The sequence below is a fragment of the Macrotis lagotis genome, chromosome 3, assembly GCF_037893015.1.
Source record: "Macrotis lagotis isolate mMagLag1 chromosome 3, bilby.v1.9.chrom.fasta, whole genome shotgun sequence".
NCBI lineage: Eukaryota > Metazoa > Chordata > Mammalia > Peramelemorphia > Peramelidae > Macrotis > Macrotis lagotis.
In genome coordinates, this window is record NC_133660.1 from 37,600,162 (window position 1) to 37,615,541 (window position 15,380).

Consider the following 15,380-nt stretch of genomic DNA (forward strand, 5'->3'; position numbering starts at 1 on the left):
GGATTTTAAACTCAGGTCTTCCTGATTCTTAGTACATAATACTTACCCACTATGCCACCTAACTGCCTCAGTAGTAATATTAAATCTACTTACTATGGCAGGAATATTTAAAGTCCTAATCAAGTCAACTTCGGGGTCTCCAACAGACATGTTACGTTGAAAGATGTAGCTCTTGGGATTAACTGCAGATATTTTTGTCCCATTATCCCAAAAACGAATATTCTCTCTAGGTCGGTACTCCCTAGGGTAGAGAAAAAAAATTGTTTTTAGTTTTGTCTAATAATGATACCATTTTTTACAATCAAAAGTTTTCTTTTCATTGATATGAAAGCTAATTTCCTTGACTTAATAGAACATGTCAGACTATCAATCAGGGAGAGGGGAAAAACTATAGATGAAAGTTAGAATAACAAAAGAAAATAAGATGGCAACCAGATCCATCTTCAAAGGACTACCAGTTTTATCACTTTCTTCCCTCCCTACAACTCCTCAGTGTAAGAGTCAGATCAGAAGGGACCTCACAGGACAGCTTATCCAACAGCCTTATTTTACATTTAAGGAAACTGAGGCTTAAAGGGTTTAAATGACCTGCCCAAGGTCTCATAGGAAATAAACATCAAAAGTAAACATCAGGAACAGCTAGGTGGCACAGTGAATGGAGCACCAGCCCTGGAGTCAGGAGGACTGAGTTCAAATCTAACCTCAGACACTTAATAATTATCTAGCTGTGTGACCTTGGGCAAATCACTTAACTCCATTGCCTTGCCAAAAAAAAAAAATCAAAGTCAATGAACAAAATACTCAATTCTCTGACTCTGTATATTCTTGATGGCCATCCATCCTCCAAGCCTAAATGTTCCCTCTCCTCATCTCCACCTCCTGGATTCCCTCAATTCTCAGATTAAACTCCCACTTTCTGCAAGAAGCCTTTCTTGATCACTCTTAATGTTAATGCCTTCCCTCTGAGATTATGTTCAATTCATCCTGTATTTCTCTTATATGACTATTGCTGTTTATGTTTCATTTCCCATTCAACTAGGAGTTCCTAGAAGACAGAAAATTTTCTTGCCTTTCTTTACAACCCCAGGGCTTAGCACATTGTTATTGCTTTCACTGTTGAGTCATGTCCACCTCTTTGTGACTCAAGGGACCATAATGCCCATGGAATTTTCTTGGCAAAGACACTGAAGTGATTGACCATTTCCTTTTCCAGTGTCCTCGCAAACAATAAGTGATCAATAAATGCTTGATGACTGTTTGATTAGTGTTCATATAGCACTACCTCATTATTTCAGCCCTCCTGTTTAACCTCAAGAAGCTAGCTGAAGATTGGTCAGTGAAATTATGATTGCTAGTGATTACAGAATGTATCAAGATTAAAAAGTACTTAATATTTCTCATTTCACTTGACCCTCATGACCTCAAAGGTATTATATTCACTTTAAAGATAAGGAAACTAAGGCATATGAGGTCACACAGGTAGTTGCAGTGGTAGTGGTAGTAATGATGATGATGATAATAATAATACTTCTAATATGTCAGACATTGTGTATTATTATTATTATTATTATTATTATTGTTGTTGTTGTTGTTGTTATTTTGGCAAGGCAGTAGGGTTAAGTGGCTTGCCCAAGGCCACACAGCTAGGTAATTATTAAGTGTCTGAAGTTGGATTTGAACTCAGGTACTCCTGACTCCAGGGCCAGTGCTCTATCCACTGAGCCACCTGGCAACCCATAATGCTTTATTATTTTGAGCCTCATTTGAGCTTCCAAAGAACCTTGTGAGGCAGAAGCTATTACTATTCCTATTGAAGTATAATATCAATGTTTGTGAAATTCCTGTATAGAAAGGGGTCCCTGACATCCTTCTGGGCCCTGAGATATTCCTTAGAAATATAACTTTGGCTAGGTGCCTTTGGGTCTGGAAAATAGTCTGATAGGACCCAAGGGGTCATGGATATACCATAAAATTGTCCAAAGATTTACAAAGCACCCTTGTTAGCCTAATTGTCTTGCTGTATCTGTTAAATTCCAGGACTGCCTCCCCCTTCCCCAGACATGGCTAGAACCATAAGACAGTAAATTCCTGACTCCCTCCATCTCAAAAAAATATGTTCAAACATTACACAAAGACCCTGACCCCTTCTCATCCATATGGAACCCTATGTTTACATATGTATATGTCAAGATAATATATCCAACTGCTGTCTTTGCTTTTTTTTGTATCTTGCTTGCTCTCAGTACCCCCCACCCCAAACACTATAAAAACCCTATCCCCTGAACACTTAGGTACTGTCTGATTTGGGTACTCAATCCCCAGACAGTCCCCGGGAATAAAGATCTCCAACCTTATCAAATTCTGGTCTCCATCTCGCTCTTTGAGTATAACACTATGTTACCTGAGTCATATTGCTAGTGTCTGAGACTGGATTTGAACTCAGTTCTTGACTGCAGTGTTCAAAGTCTAAACCTCTACCCCCCCCAAAGTCTCTGAGTGGGTAGAATAGCTTATTCAAATGTCAAGAAGGTAAAACTCATAAGGCAATCCATCAAATCTTAATTTTATGCTCATCTGTAGAATCTTGAGATCCTGTTTTTCTAGGGTGTGGCTAAAAGGAACTCATGGCCCAAAATAGCTAACTCAGAGGGTAAAGTTCTGCTAGGCATGGGGGAGTGACAATAAGGGAAGTAGTTGAGCAACTATAGAAACATCTTACCCCTATAAGAATTGGAAAAAAACTATTGCCTGTCCCAGAAAATAGCCTATGTTTTTATATTCATTGTAAAATGGGATTATTGCAAACCACTAAGAAAAGTTGATCTCTATTCAGTAAAATTTTTATTTAAGAGGGCAGAGAAAAGGCTGAATGAATACTCTAAACAATTCAGTCAACTGTCATTTAGAGAAAGATAACTACCCTACAAAGTTAGATTTTTCAAGTTATGTACCTAAGGATATTACAGATTATCTAGAAAACTCATTTAAATGAAATGCCTGGGAAAAGACACCCTATTCTACATTTATGCAATATGTGGTTCTTGTCTGTGGGACAGTCAGGCAATAAACATTTCATAAGGACCTACAATGTGCTAGGAACTGACCTAAGCCCTAGTAAAAGAAACAAATTTACTTCCCAGGCCAATGTGATCTAATTTAAAAGCAAACAACCTTGAACTCCTTACCACACATATGAGTGTTGTCTCAAAGATAGAACATTTTATCTTAATTTTTCCAAAAGGGAAATTGAATAGAAGTTCATAGAAGTAAATACACAATGGCGATCCATTAAATTCCTTAAGCTGTTTGATAGTCCTATAGAATGAACTGACCTTTGGCCCAAAACTAAAATAAAGTTTTGATTGAGTTCAAATCCTACCTTGAACACTTAGAGCAATCACTATACTTGTGTCTGCCTCCATTTCTTCAAATGTAAAATGAAGATATGAATAGCACCTACCTCACATAGTTATTTTGAGGATCACTATCTAAAAGTGCTTTGTAAACTTTAAAGTACTCTATCCAAATAATAGTTATTATTATTATTTCACAAATACTTATTGTTTACTATGTTGGAGGTACCATGCCAGGGTGTCTGATTGTTAAATGGAATTTTTGGAAGATGCTATTCTAAGGTTCAGATTGTCTATAGAACTACTCAGTCAACTTTTCTCAAAGGCTCTATAACCTAGTTTGGTCTTGCTTCTATTGGCCACTTCAAACTGACTTTCTTCCATTTGCGTCCAATGAGATTAGCCTGAATGACTTTATTTTTTTACCCAATGCCTCATTCTATAATTACTGGCATAGTCAATGATGCCAAATTATAAATCAGGAAGAGCTTCATAGAGCTATTGGTATTTGAGGTATTAGTGATTGACATTGTCTCTATTTTTTATCAGCAGTTGAGACACTAGCAAGCATCTTCTATTGGGGAGGAGTCCAGAACTACTCAAGGACTAAAGGCAAATATGTATCCATCCCATTCACCTAAGACATTCCACCATCATAGTTATCATAGCTGCTAAATACTGTATTAATTCTTTAGCAAGGATCTTTCCTTGAAATTTATTTATCCCTGTCCTTAAGTCCTATTCTACATAGGAGTGCCCACTGGATGATGATTACTCACAAATATACCCACATTCCAAATACAAAGTGAAGGACTGTGTTTCATCTATAGAGCCAATTGGGCAAGTTTGGTATCAATATGGTGAGAACCTGGGAGTGTAGGGCTACCAAGATGCCTAAGGAGAAGCAAATTGGCCCACATCAGAAAAACAAAGTTGGTCAAAGCTTCTGTGTCAATTAGTATTAGGAATGGGACTATGAGAATATGCTTCACTTCCAGTCTGGGTGAAATCGAGACTCAAAAAAAAAGTTTTGTTTTCTATTTTTCCAAATAAAATTGAGACCGCTGCATTTTTAAACACTGAGTCTATGTTTTAGCTCAGTAAACAATCTTGCATGTTAATCTACCCAATTTGTTCAAAAAGGAATCAACTGTCTTTTCCCAAAATCTACCTATCTCTCTAATTTTCTCATTGAGACTATGGTTCAGGTCACTAAGCAATTCTGCATGTTAATCCTCCCAATTTGTCCAAAATGGAATCAATTATCTTTTCGCCAAATTCACCTGTGTCTCTTTCTTAGTGTTCAAAAGAATCCACTATCCTTTCAGTCACCTATCGGTGTGACCTTAGACATTCTCACCTTTTCCCTGGTCCCCACACAGCACATCTAACCAGTAGTCCAGTCTTCTCTATCCCAGGTTCACATCTAACCAGTAGTCCAGCCTCTCTTCCCTCCCTCGCATTTATCTTCTTCCCTCCATTCACAGGATCCTAGTTCAAGGCCACATCCTTTCTCAGAGCAGTGAAATAATCTCCTAATTGGTCTCCCAGCCTCAAGTGCCTCCTTTCTCCAAACCATCTTCTTCACAGTTGCCAAAATAAATAGCCCTCAAGTAAGGGTCTAAAAATATCACCCCACTTCTCAAAAAATTCCAGTGGCTCCCTATTGCCTTTAGGATAAAATTGAAACCAACACCTCCACTAGGTAAAGAACTCTATAGTCTAACTTCAACCTTCCTTCTCCTTTATAATATTTATTCTTCCCTTTCACATTTGGAATTGCTGACCTGTGTCTGGTTTTTCACTCATGTTATTCCATCTTCCCATCTCCTATTGATTGTGAGGTTGACGACTTAAATCCACTTCAATCCTATTCACTTGCAAGTCAAGAGATCACCCTATTGATCTCATTGATCCCCTTCGAGAAAGAAGGATAAACAGCAACAGTGCTTTTCTATAGCCTGCCCTCATGTCTGGAATGCATTCACCGCTCTCTCCTTTTAGAATCCATAGTTTTTCCCCAAAGATCAGCTCAACCTGAGCTGATCACTTCCTACCTGAAGCTTTTTCTTAATCCTTTCAGTTGCCAGTACCAAAAATTACCCAGTGCTTACATTGCATATATTATTTTATATTTGTGTATAATAACAATGACAATAAGAAGAGTGCTTTATATAAGCATTTATATAGCAAGCTTAGGTTTGCAAAGCATTTTACAAATATTATCGAATTTTCTCTCTACAACAACCCAGGATGGTGGATGTTATTATTACCCTTATCTTAAAGATAAGGTATCTGAAGCAACCAAAAGGTTGAACTAACCTGTCCAGAGTCACATGACAAGTGTCAAAGGAAGATGAGAAGAAAGGGGAGGGATGGAGAAAAATTTGAAACTCCAAATCTCTAAAAATTATCTATACAGAAAATTGAGGGGGAAAAATAAAATACTACTGAATTTTTTTTTACCTTATGTCTAAGATTAGCTTTCAATTCAGGTCTTCCTGCCTCCAGGTTCAAGGTTCTACTACTTAGCTGCTTCTGATATGTATCTACATTGCTTCCCACATTCCAGTTATTTCATTTAGCATAGGTTGGTACATAGTAAGTGGTTGATTGGTTGAATTTCAGAAAGACACTGGCTTTTCTCGTGAGCATATAATACTATATGCAGCAAGTTAAGCTGATCCCCTCCAGTAATAGGTACCTGACTACACAGCACATTGAGGTCTTTCTTGGATTGGCAAAGTAGGGAAAGACCTAATACTCACCTATAGGTATATGGTCCCACTTCTTCCACATGAGGGTCCTCCCCCTGGAGAATTTCATCTGGATTGGTGACATTGAAGAAAAAGAACTGCACATATATTGGAGGGGGCGGGTTTTCCCAGGAGTCAAAGATCTCGGTACCATTCTTTAACACAGTGTTCTGGGGAAGGGAAGAAAAAAAAATGCTCTCAATATTGAAAGATTGCATTGGCTATAAGTAGCAGGAGAAAAAACCTTCCCACAGTGACTGCCTAAGTTTAATATGTGTATGTGACATATGAATGTTTTATATACACACTTATTGCCTTTTATTTTTTAAAAATAGTGAACTTAATAACCAACAACAAAACATTCAAATACATAAACAAGAATTTAAAAAATTAATCACACTTAAAATCATAAACTTCTGTTATCTGAAGTTTGGTTTTTACACACACATTAATTTCACCAAGATAGCAACAAAATATCCTACTTTTTTTTACATCTTTCTATATTACTTCTCTATACTACTTCCCACATTTTATTGCTGCCACATAATTATTATTAATGTGAGCCTTTTTTGCTCAGATTCTGTTTTTATTCTTTACTTTATAATTATCTTTCCAAGTTTCTTTGCATCTTCATAGTCACCATTTCTATGCTATAACAATACTACACTTTCTCACGTGATACAGTTTGTTCTATTCCCCAGTGGTTAAATACATCAATCATTTCCAGATTTTTACTATTATAATAAGGCTGCTAAAACTATTTATGTCAGATAGGTGTGTTTTCCCCTGAAAACTTTATATATCACTTTATAATTTGCCTAAATTCTCAGAATAAATCTGTGCCACAATTACTATATGAATTATTTCCATTTTATTGATAAGAAAACTGAAATCTAAAGAAATTATAGATTAGGTTGTAGTCCTAGTGGTGAAATTACCTATCAAAAAATAGGAATAGGATGAAGGACATATTTTTCCCAAAAAAGACTGTGGTTGATTTATTTTAAGCTAAAGAAAGATCTTTGAAGTTCAAGGAAACCTCATAAACTCCAAAAGAGGCCAGAAAATTCAATAAAAAGAAAAATGAGCACAATTCCTTTAGAATGGGTCCAAAAGACATCCAGAAGCTGGGAGAGACTGGGAGAGGCATTATACTGCTCATAAGGATGTCCTCCCAATTCCTTTTCCTGAGATTCAGCTTTTTACATTCTCTATTTCCTGTTCTGTTAATCTAGGAATTTCCCATTTTTTAAAAAAAATATTTATCCATTTTTTTGTTATCAGTTTTGCATTTAATTGAGAACTGTTTCTTATAAGTCCCTTTGAAAAAAGACTAGAACTTAAGAGACTAATTGAATCCAAAAGAAGGACAAATCATAAAAAACAATCAACAATTTCCTCAAAGAAAAAGGCAATGTGATTTGCAAGGCACTTAATACGTTTGGTTTTTGTTTTGCTCCTCACAATCACCCTACAAGGCTATTGCTATTATCATGATGGTGATCATTATTATTATTCTCATTTTACAGATAAGGAAACTCAGACAGAGAGGTTAAAGGACTGGCCTGGGATCACATAACTCCTGTTTAAGGCAAAATTTGAACTCATTCCTTCCTGGCTCCAAGGCCAGCTCTTTATCTGCCACACTAGAACTTTACTATTACTCAGTTACTTCAGTTATCTGACTCTCCTGGAGCCCATATGGAGTTTTCTTGGCAGAGATACTGGAAGGCTTTGCCATTTCCCTCTCCAGCCCAGTTTACAGATGAAAAAAGCTAAGGCAAACAGGGTTATGTGATTTGCCTAATATCAAACAGTTAGTTAAATGGCTGAGGCAGCATTTGAATTCAGGTCTACTTAATTTTAGGCCTAGCATTGTATCCACTGCAGTGCCACCTTGGTGCCCTATACTAGAATCATACAGTTAATAAATGTGAATAGGGTTCCTAACTCCAAGTCCAGAACATATTTATGCCACCTTGTTATTAGGCCAAAAAAGAAAGATAACATAAACTTCTAAGATGCAGTCAAAGTAGCCATGAGGGGAAAAGATATTTCTAAGCACCTTTTAAAATGCTATTTTCTTAAATATTTCCCTATTTGAATATTTTATTTTAAAAAATTATTTTGTTAAATACTTCTCCATTATATGTAAAAATATTCACAATCATTTAAACAATTTTTGAGTTCCAAATTCTTTCCCTTCCTCCTTTCCTTCCCCCATCCTTGAGAAGGCAGTTTAATATCAATTATTACAATAAGCTCCACCTTAACCATAATGCAAAAGAAACCACAAACAAAATAAAACAATAGAAGTAAAAAAAAGTTTTTTAAAAGTCTGTTTTAATCTGCACTCAAATTCAGTTATTTCTCTCTGCAGAGAAAGTTCCATCAGTTCATGTTCTAAGCACTTTTGCAAAGAAAGACTAGAACTATGAGTGAAAGGATAAACAACTAATAAAATCAGATTTTACCAAATTGGGCTCCCAGCCAAGCACCTTCATTGATTCCTTAAGAAGGGCAAGAAAATATTCTACATCATCCAGTTCTACCTCAGCTGCAAAAACTTCTCTTTTTAAGTTTTCTGTCTCAAGTCAGAGATTTCTGAGATGCTTCACCTTTTTTATACTGTAGGTGATGCTGAAGGACTATGGTTGAACTCCAATCTTTTTTTTTTAGGTTTTTGCAAGGCAAATAGGGTTAAGTGGCTTGCCCAAGGCCACACAGCTAGGTAATTATTAAGTGTCTGAGACCAGATTTGAACCCAGGTACTCCTGACTCCAAGGCTGGTGCTCTATCCACTACGCCACCTAGCCACCCAAAACATTAAGATTCATAAGATAGCAAATGGAGTTGATATTTCATCAACACAGCAAACTCCCAGGTGAGGAAACTCCCTGTAGCAATACAGATTCAGCACCTTCTCTGTAATTTATAGACTTAGAGAGTTGCCTAGAGAACTGAGAGATTAAGTGCAAGAATTAGAATAAGCAATGAGGAAACAAAACTAGCACTCTTTGAAGATGATATGATGTTATATTTAGAGAAGTCTAAAGAATGAACTAAAAATCTACTTAAAATAATTAAGAACTCTACCAAAGTAGAAGGTTATAAAATAGCCGTCCCCGAACTCCAATCTTTTTCACCCAATGAGTAGCCAAAGCAGATTGCTTTCTTCAGTTAGTGTGCAACTGATTTCCTTCCCCTCTTTTTTTCTTTTTGATCCCTTACTGACTCAAATTCTCCCACTAGCTTCTTCCTTACCAAACTCTCAGCTTCCATCCCAAAACTTTCAATGGTTTAAATGGGAGCCTCCTGAAACTACGAACATATCAAATTTCCTCTCTGAAATCAACAGTCCCTTTTGAATCAACTCTCAACCTCCAAAAAAGTTATATGAGCTTTGATTTTTTGAGTTTTACCTCCCCAAATCTCATAATGCTTTGCAGTTCCCACCATTGATTAGTTGTCAAAATAGTCCTTGAAACGGTTTTTCTTCATACTTACTGATTTTTAATAAAAAAAAAAAAGGAGAAAAAATGCATTAAGTCTATGAAGAGCCGGGGATATGCTAAGTGCTTTACAAATATTACCTTATTTGATTCTTACAACAACCCTGGAAGTAGGTGCTCTTATTATTCTCATTCTAACAATTGAGGAAATTGAGGCAGACAGAGATTAAGTGGTCACACAACTAATAAGTATCTCAGGTCACATCTGAACTCAGGTGGTCTTGACTCTGGGCCTCCCACTTTATTCCCATGCTGACTCTTTTGCTGAACTTTTAAGTCAAAGGTGTGAAACATGATCCTTATGTTTAGTTTAGTGATCTCTATTTCTATTTGAGTTTGACATCACTGTTTTAAACCTTCAAACGTAATGTGCAAACATGGAATAATTCTCTCTCTTTTATAAACCGATTTAAAATTTTTTATTTACAAAACATTTCACTTTCTCACCCAAACTGCTCAAATCTTATTTTGCGATTCTTTACATATATTTTTTTCCTTCCTTCCTTCCTTTCATTCATTCATTCTTTCTTTCTTCTTAGGAACAAAAACTTTACAAGGGAAGACTATTAGGAACTAGATTCCCCAATCTAAGCTACACAAGAAGTAGCTGTCCTCAAGGCCTATAAAGCAGGCTAAGCTAGATAAACTCTAGGACTGTCATTTTTTTTTGTCTTTGGATCTGCAAGTCCTTACACAATGACATAATAGGCTCCAAATAAATCTTTGTTCGACTTAAAAAAAAGTTCTTTTCCTACTTCTTTCAGACATATGAAAAAGGTAATAATTTTATGCTCCTAATCTGTTGATTTTCTTTTTGTTATGCAAAAATATTCTGTCTGATACTTTCACCATCAAACTGCTCCATATGAAAGCATTATATTACTTCTATAACAATACCAGTGGGTAATCATAAAATTCCTACAGCACAACTTAAGGAACATTGTGGAGCTGAACTGAGCTTCCCTGGTCCAATGCTAAAGGACTTTATATTATGAGATAAACCAAACCCTTTAGTGATCACTGAGTCAGCAAGAGCTACTGACTCAGCTTCTTTTAAACTTCTCTTAGTTTCTTCTTCCTCTTTCTAGGACATGAGATATGGAACTTTCTCTGGGTCTTCCAAGAGGGATGGAAGAAATTCTTCCCTTCTCTTCACTTCTATCAGATGGCAAGTTGGTTACACTTAGGCTAGAATATGTGTTGTCCAAGTGGGACCTGAGGCTGGTACTTGAACCCTGCTGGCATCTTCTACTTATGTTCCATTCACTGTGCACAGATGATCTGATAGTGGTCTGAGGCATTTCAGAACTGTGTGCTGAAGAAGTCTGGAGCTCCAGGGTCCCTCAATCAAAATTGACTGGGAGGAGGATGACTTTTTTTGCAAATAAGCTCTTTAAAGAGGGGAGAACCATGAAGGGATGATGAGCCCCAAACTTGGCTTGGCTAATGAGAAGACAGGAACTTCCAGGAAGCTTCAAAGTTAGTAAAGAGATGGGATATTAGACAGTGTATCCTTTCAACACTCTCACTAAATGTCCAGTGTTTTGGTTTCTTTTTTTTTAGTTTTTTCAGGGCAATGGAGTTAAGTGGCTTGCCCAAGGCCACACAGCTAGGTAATTATTAAGTGTCTGAGGCTGGATTTGAACTCAGGTACTCCTGACTCCAGGGCCAGTGCTCTATCCACTACGCCACCTAGCCATCCCAAATGTCCAATGTTTTAAGGGGAATATATAAAAAAAATTAAAAGTCATTGTAACAATGTCCATTTACTTGTCTTTTGTATTTTAAGTATTATTTTTGTGTGAAGAAAAAAAAAATTGCTGTCTTCCATCTGATCCCTCTATCTAAATTGAGAAACTTCCTACTCCCTTTTGGGGAGATCTAGTCATTAAATGTTTTGTTTTTGGTTTTTGCAAGGCTATGGGATTAAGTACTTGCCCAAACTCACATGACTAAATAAGTGTCTGAGACTAAATTTGAACTCAGGTCCTCCTGACTCCAGGGTTGTGCCACCTAGCTGCCCCTCTAGTCACTAAACTTTATGTGATTCTCCTCTAGGTTCTGGTATAGGGATATAAAGAGTCAGAGCATGGGAGAAAAGAATTTGACCTCTCTTTAGAGGTTATACTTTCCCCAGAAATGACCTAAGTTGAGTCTAAATCTAAGAACCCTTTTAGAGGAAGAAGATCAGTTTCCTATTCCTCCCAGACTGTTGAAAAATGAATATCATGATTTAGAAAGTAAAGCCAATAAGGCATGTTTTCCTTTTAATCTTGGTGATACATCCACTATTAAGCCTAACTCCTGTTACATAAACAGAAAACAAATATTTTAAATGAAGAGATTAAATCATATTCTAAAATAATTTAGAATTGTTTCATTTCTTAACAAAAAAACATTTTGTTCTGAGAGCAGTATGATATAAAAGACTTTTGGTTTGTTTTTAGATCTTGGCTTAATAGTTCTTGATACAGTAACTCAAAGGTATGTCTATAGTTCAATTTAATTTGATACTTTGTTTTATTAACTGTAATAACTGAAATAGATGTATCACCAAGATTAAAAGGAAAACATGCCTTATTGGCTTTACTTTCTAAATCATGATATTCATTTTTCAATCCAATTCACCAATTATGCAAAAGTTTTGGTGAAATCCAGTGAGTCACTTTCCATGTTCCCTGATGTTTAGTGGATGTTCTTTCAAATGAATTGGAAGGAATTGCACTTTAATATTTTTCAAATAAATTCAAAATCACTTAAACTCTTCATTTATGAAGTTTATAAGGAAGTTAGGAAATTCTATTTTCAAATCTAAGCATGCAGACATGAGAAGATTTTAAGTAATGTTCCTTTTGACAACAAAAACCTAATTTTTAAGTGTGTTATTTTAAATGTAATTTTTAAGAGTGCAATTTTAAATGTGTAAACCTGATTACATAGATCACAATGATACATACAGTATCATCAAGTACAATATATACTCAGGGAGAGGAAGTATATTGTTATTGATACTGGATGCATTCCCACATTTCAAATAATCTAGATAACTTCCAATTTAAAAAAACATCTTATCATATCTCATTAAGTTGCCATTGTTTTGAACACATAGTGTGGCTAACCAGCTAATGCTAAAGGAATCAACTCTGCCTTTTTTTGTTTGTTCTCAAAAATATTAGCAGTAATCTCAAATTCCAGTTCACCACTGACCCATTTTTTGAGGGTGTGTGATTCAAACTAGATAATATAATACATGAAACTAGGGCTATGTAAATTATATTGCAAATAACTGAAATAAAAGAATGAGACCCCACCCCCACCCCAACTCCTCCTGTGGCACAGAAGCTAAGTTTTCTGCATCTGATAAGTAATATCTGACTGGCATCAAGATCAAGTGAGGACACCAGTGTCACTTCACATAGTTAAAAAAAATAAAGCTTAATTACTTTTTTTTAAAATTTAAAAATAAATAGATTCTACTTTCTTCCTTCACTCCCCTATATCATTCTGCCTTGGGAGACCATTACCTTCAACTGTTTGGGCATTGGATTAGATGCTTCCTTCCCTTGTTATTTAACAAATTCTCTCATCTCTGGTCTCCACAAGGTAAGATAATAACTAGCATTTATATAATGTTTCAAGGTTTGCAAAAAACTACACACACACACACACACAAAATTTCTTGTGGTTCTCACAACACCACAGGAAGGTAGATGCCATAATTATCCCTATTTGACACTTGAGAAAATTGAAGCTAAATAACTTGCTCAGGATTCCACAGCTAATATCTAGGAAGGATTTGAACTCAGAACTTTATGACTCAAAGTTCAGAATTCTATCCATTAAGCCACCTAATTCCCGAAGATTCTTGATGAAAGGGAACATATCTATTGTTTCTTTTGTGTCCATAGCCTAAGCTCCTTATCCCCAACCCCATCCTTATTCCCTAGTACAGCACTGGCTCCCTAGAGGCAGGAATGCAGAAAATAGCGTTTGAACTTATACAATATAATAATTCAAAATTTATCCTTCAAACAACAGAAAAAGCTCCGATTGAATTCCCTCTGGAATGGTTTGTTTTTGTTTTTTCCACCTTAGCTTGGTAGTACCTTGGGACAATAGTAAAATAAATCTTTTTTTTTTCATGCTAAATGAAAAAAAACTGACCTGTGACCATTTGGTAGACTTTCTGGATAAGGCATGCCACTGGTGAGATGCCTTGGTTAACCATGACAAGCTTTTATATCAGCTCTATTGTAGCTGCAACCCAGAGGTCAATCTTGATCACTGAACAGTTGATAAAAGAAGCAGTCAAGAAAACATTGGTCCTCTTGGTTATATACACATTCAACTATGGAATAACTACCAAAAAGTCAAAACTACACAGTCTTGCTCAATAAATTCAAGATTTTGTAATAAATGTAGTTTTTATCAGGGGTGGAGAAGACATAATCTTCCTATTTATTCTTTTGTCTGATCTCTCTTTTCTAAGCAACTATTTCAAAAAGAATTACTAAATAGTCAGATTTTTCCAATATATATTGAGTGGTTTTGCTGATTTTTTTTGTTATTGTTAAAAGGGATGGCTCTCTGGAATGGAAAAAGAAGAGGGATACAGGAGGAAATTTTGGTTTTGTAAAAACAAAGGCTATCATAAAAACAAAAGGACATTAAGGAAGGGGAGAAGAATCAGGTGAACAATTACTGTAATAACAATAACGTTTTGAAGACAATTTTGAAAGACTTAAGAATGCTGGTCAACACAATGGTCAACCACAATTCCAGAAGGATGTGGGTTAAGGATGCTACTCATCTCTTGACAAAGAGGTGATAGACTCAAGGAAAATATTGAGACATATAAGTTGTAGACATGACTAATACCAGGATTTATTTTTCTTGACTATAAATATTTACATGAATTTTGTTTTTTCTTTCCTTTTATCAATGACAAGGAGGTACAAGGGAGAGAATGGCTATTTTAGTAAATAAAAATCTAATTATTTGTAATTATTATGATTTTAATAATATATTTTATATATAATGTAATTACTTGTAAATATATTAGTAATTATATTAAATATTATATATAATTGCTTATAATATATATTTATATCATACCATACTATATGTTCTATGGTTATGTATGTATATAACATACAATAATTTATAATTGAAAAACAATAAAAAGACTTTATTACATAGTTTTGTTGTCAAGTACAAAACCAAAAGCCAATTAAGTATTTATTGCATGTATATTATTTTATTTATATATATATATATATTTAATTGTTGTATAAAATATATATGTATATATTTTATACAAGAAACTGCATTTGCTACAATGGGATTTAACAAAAAGCACAAGAAGTGGACTCTGACCTTTAGATAGTCACAGTGTAGCTGGGGAGATCATATGGGTATATATACAAGAACACACAACTATCAACTATCTTGAGTGCCAGGAACTGGGAACTTGAGCAACTGTGGGTTATTTGTTCCTCTATCATTCCTGCAGGTCACTAATTAAAATGCCATTGGCTCATCACAACTGCAGCCAGTAGGGGCTTTATAGATTGGGTATATGTAACTAAAAATTCATCATTAAAAAGGTAAGGGATCTAATGTATACCATGGAAACAATGTAAAGACTAACAAACAGACTTCCTTCTGTGGGGAATGGGGTGAGGGAAGCGAGATGAGGGGGAAAAATTGTGAAATTTAAAATAAATTAATTAATTAAATCAAAGAAAAAAAGAGATCTG

General features: G+C 35.4%; 1 protein-coding gene across 1 annotated transcript in view; it reads right to left on the bottom strand.

Moving 5' to 3' along the window:
- The window catches only part of SCARB2 (scavenger receptor class B member 2), a 68,879-nt gene that overhangs the window by 27,181 nt on the left and 26,318 nt on the right, over positions 1-15,380 (bottom strand). The window contains exons 2-3 of the mRNA XM_074228484.1: positions 6,122-6,279; positions 94-241 (exon numbers count right to left, since the gene is read on the bottom strand). Coding sequence (XP_074084585.1) covers positions 94-241; positions 6,122-6,279 — 306 coding nt within the window. The remainder of the gene's footprint in view (positions 1-93; positions 242-6,121; positions 6,280-15,380) is intronic.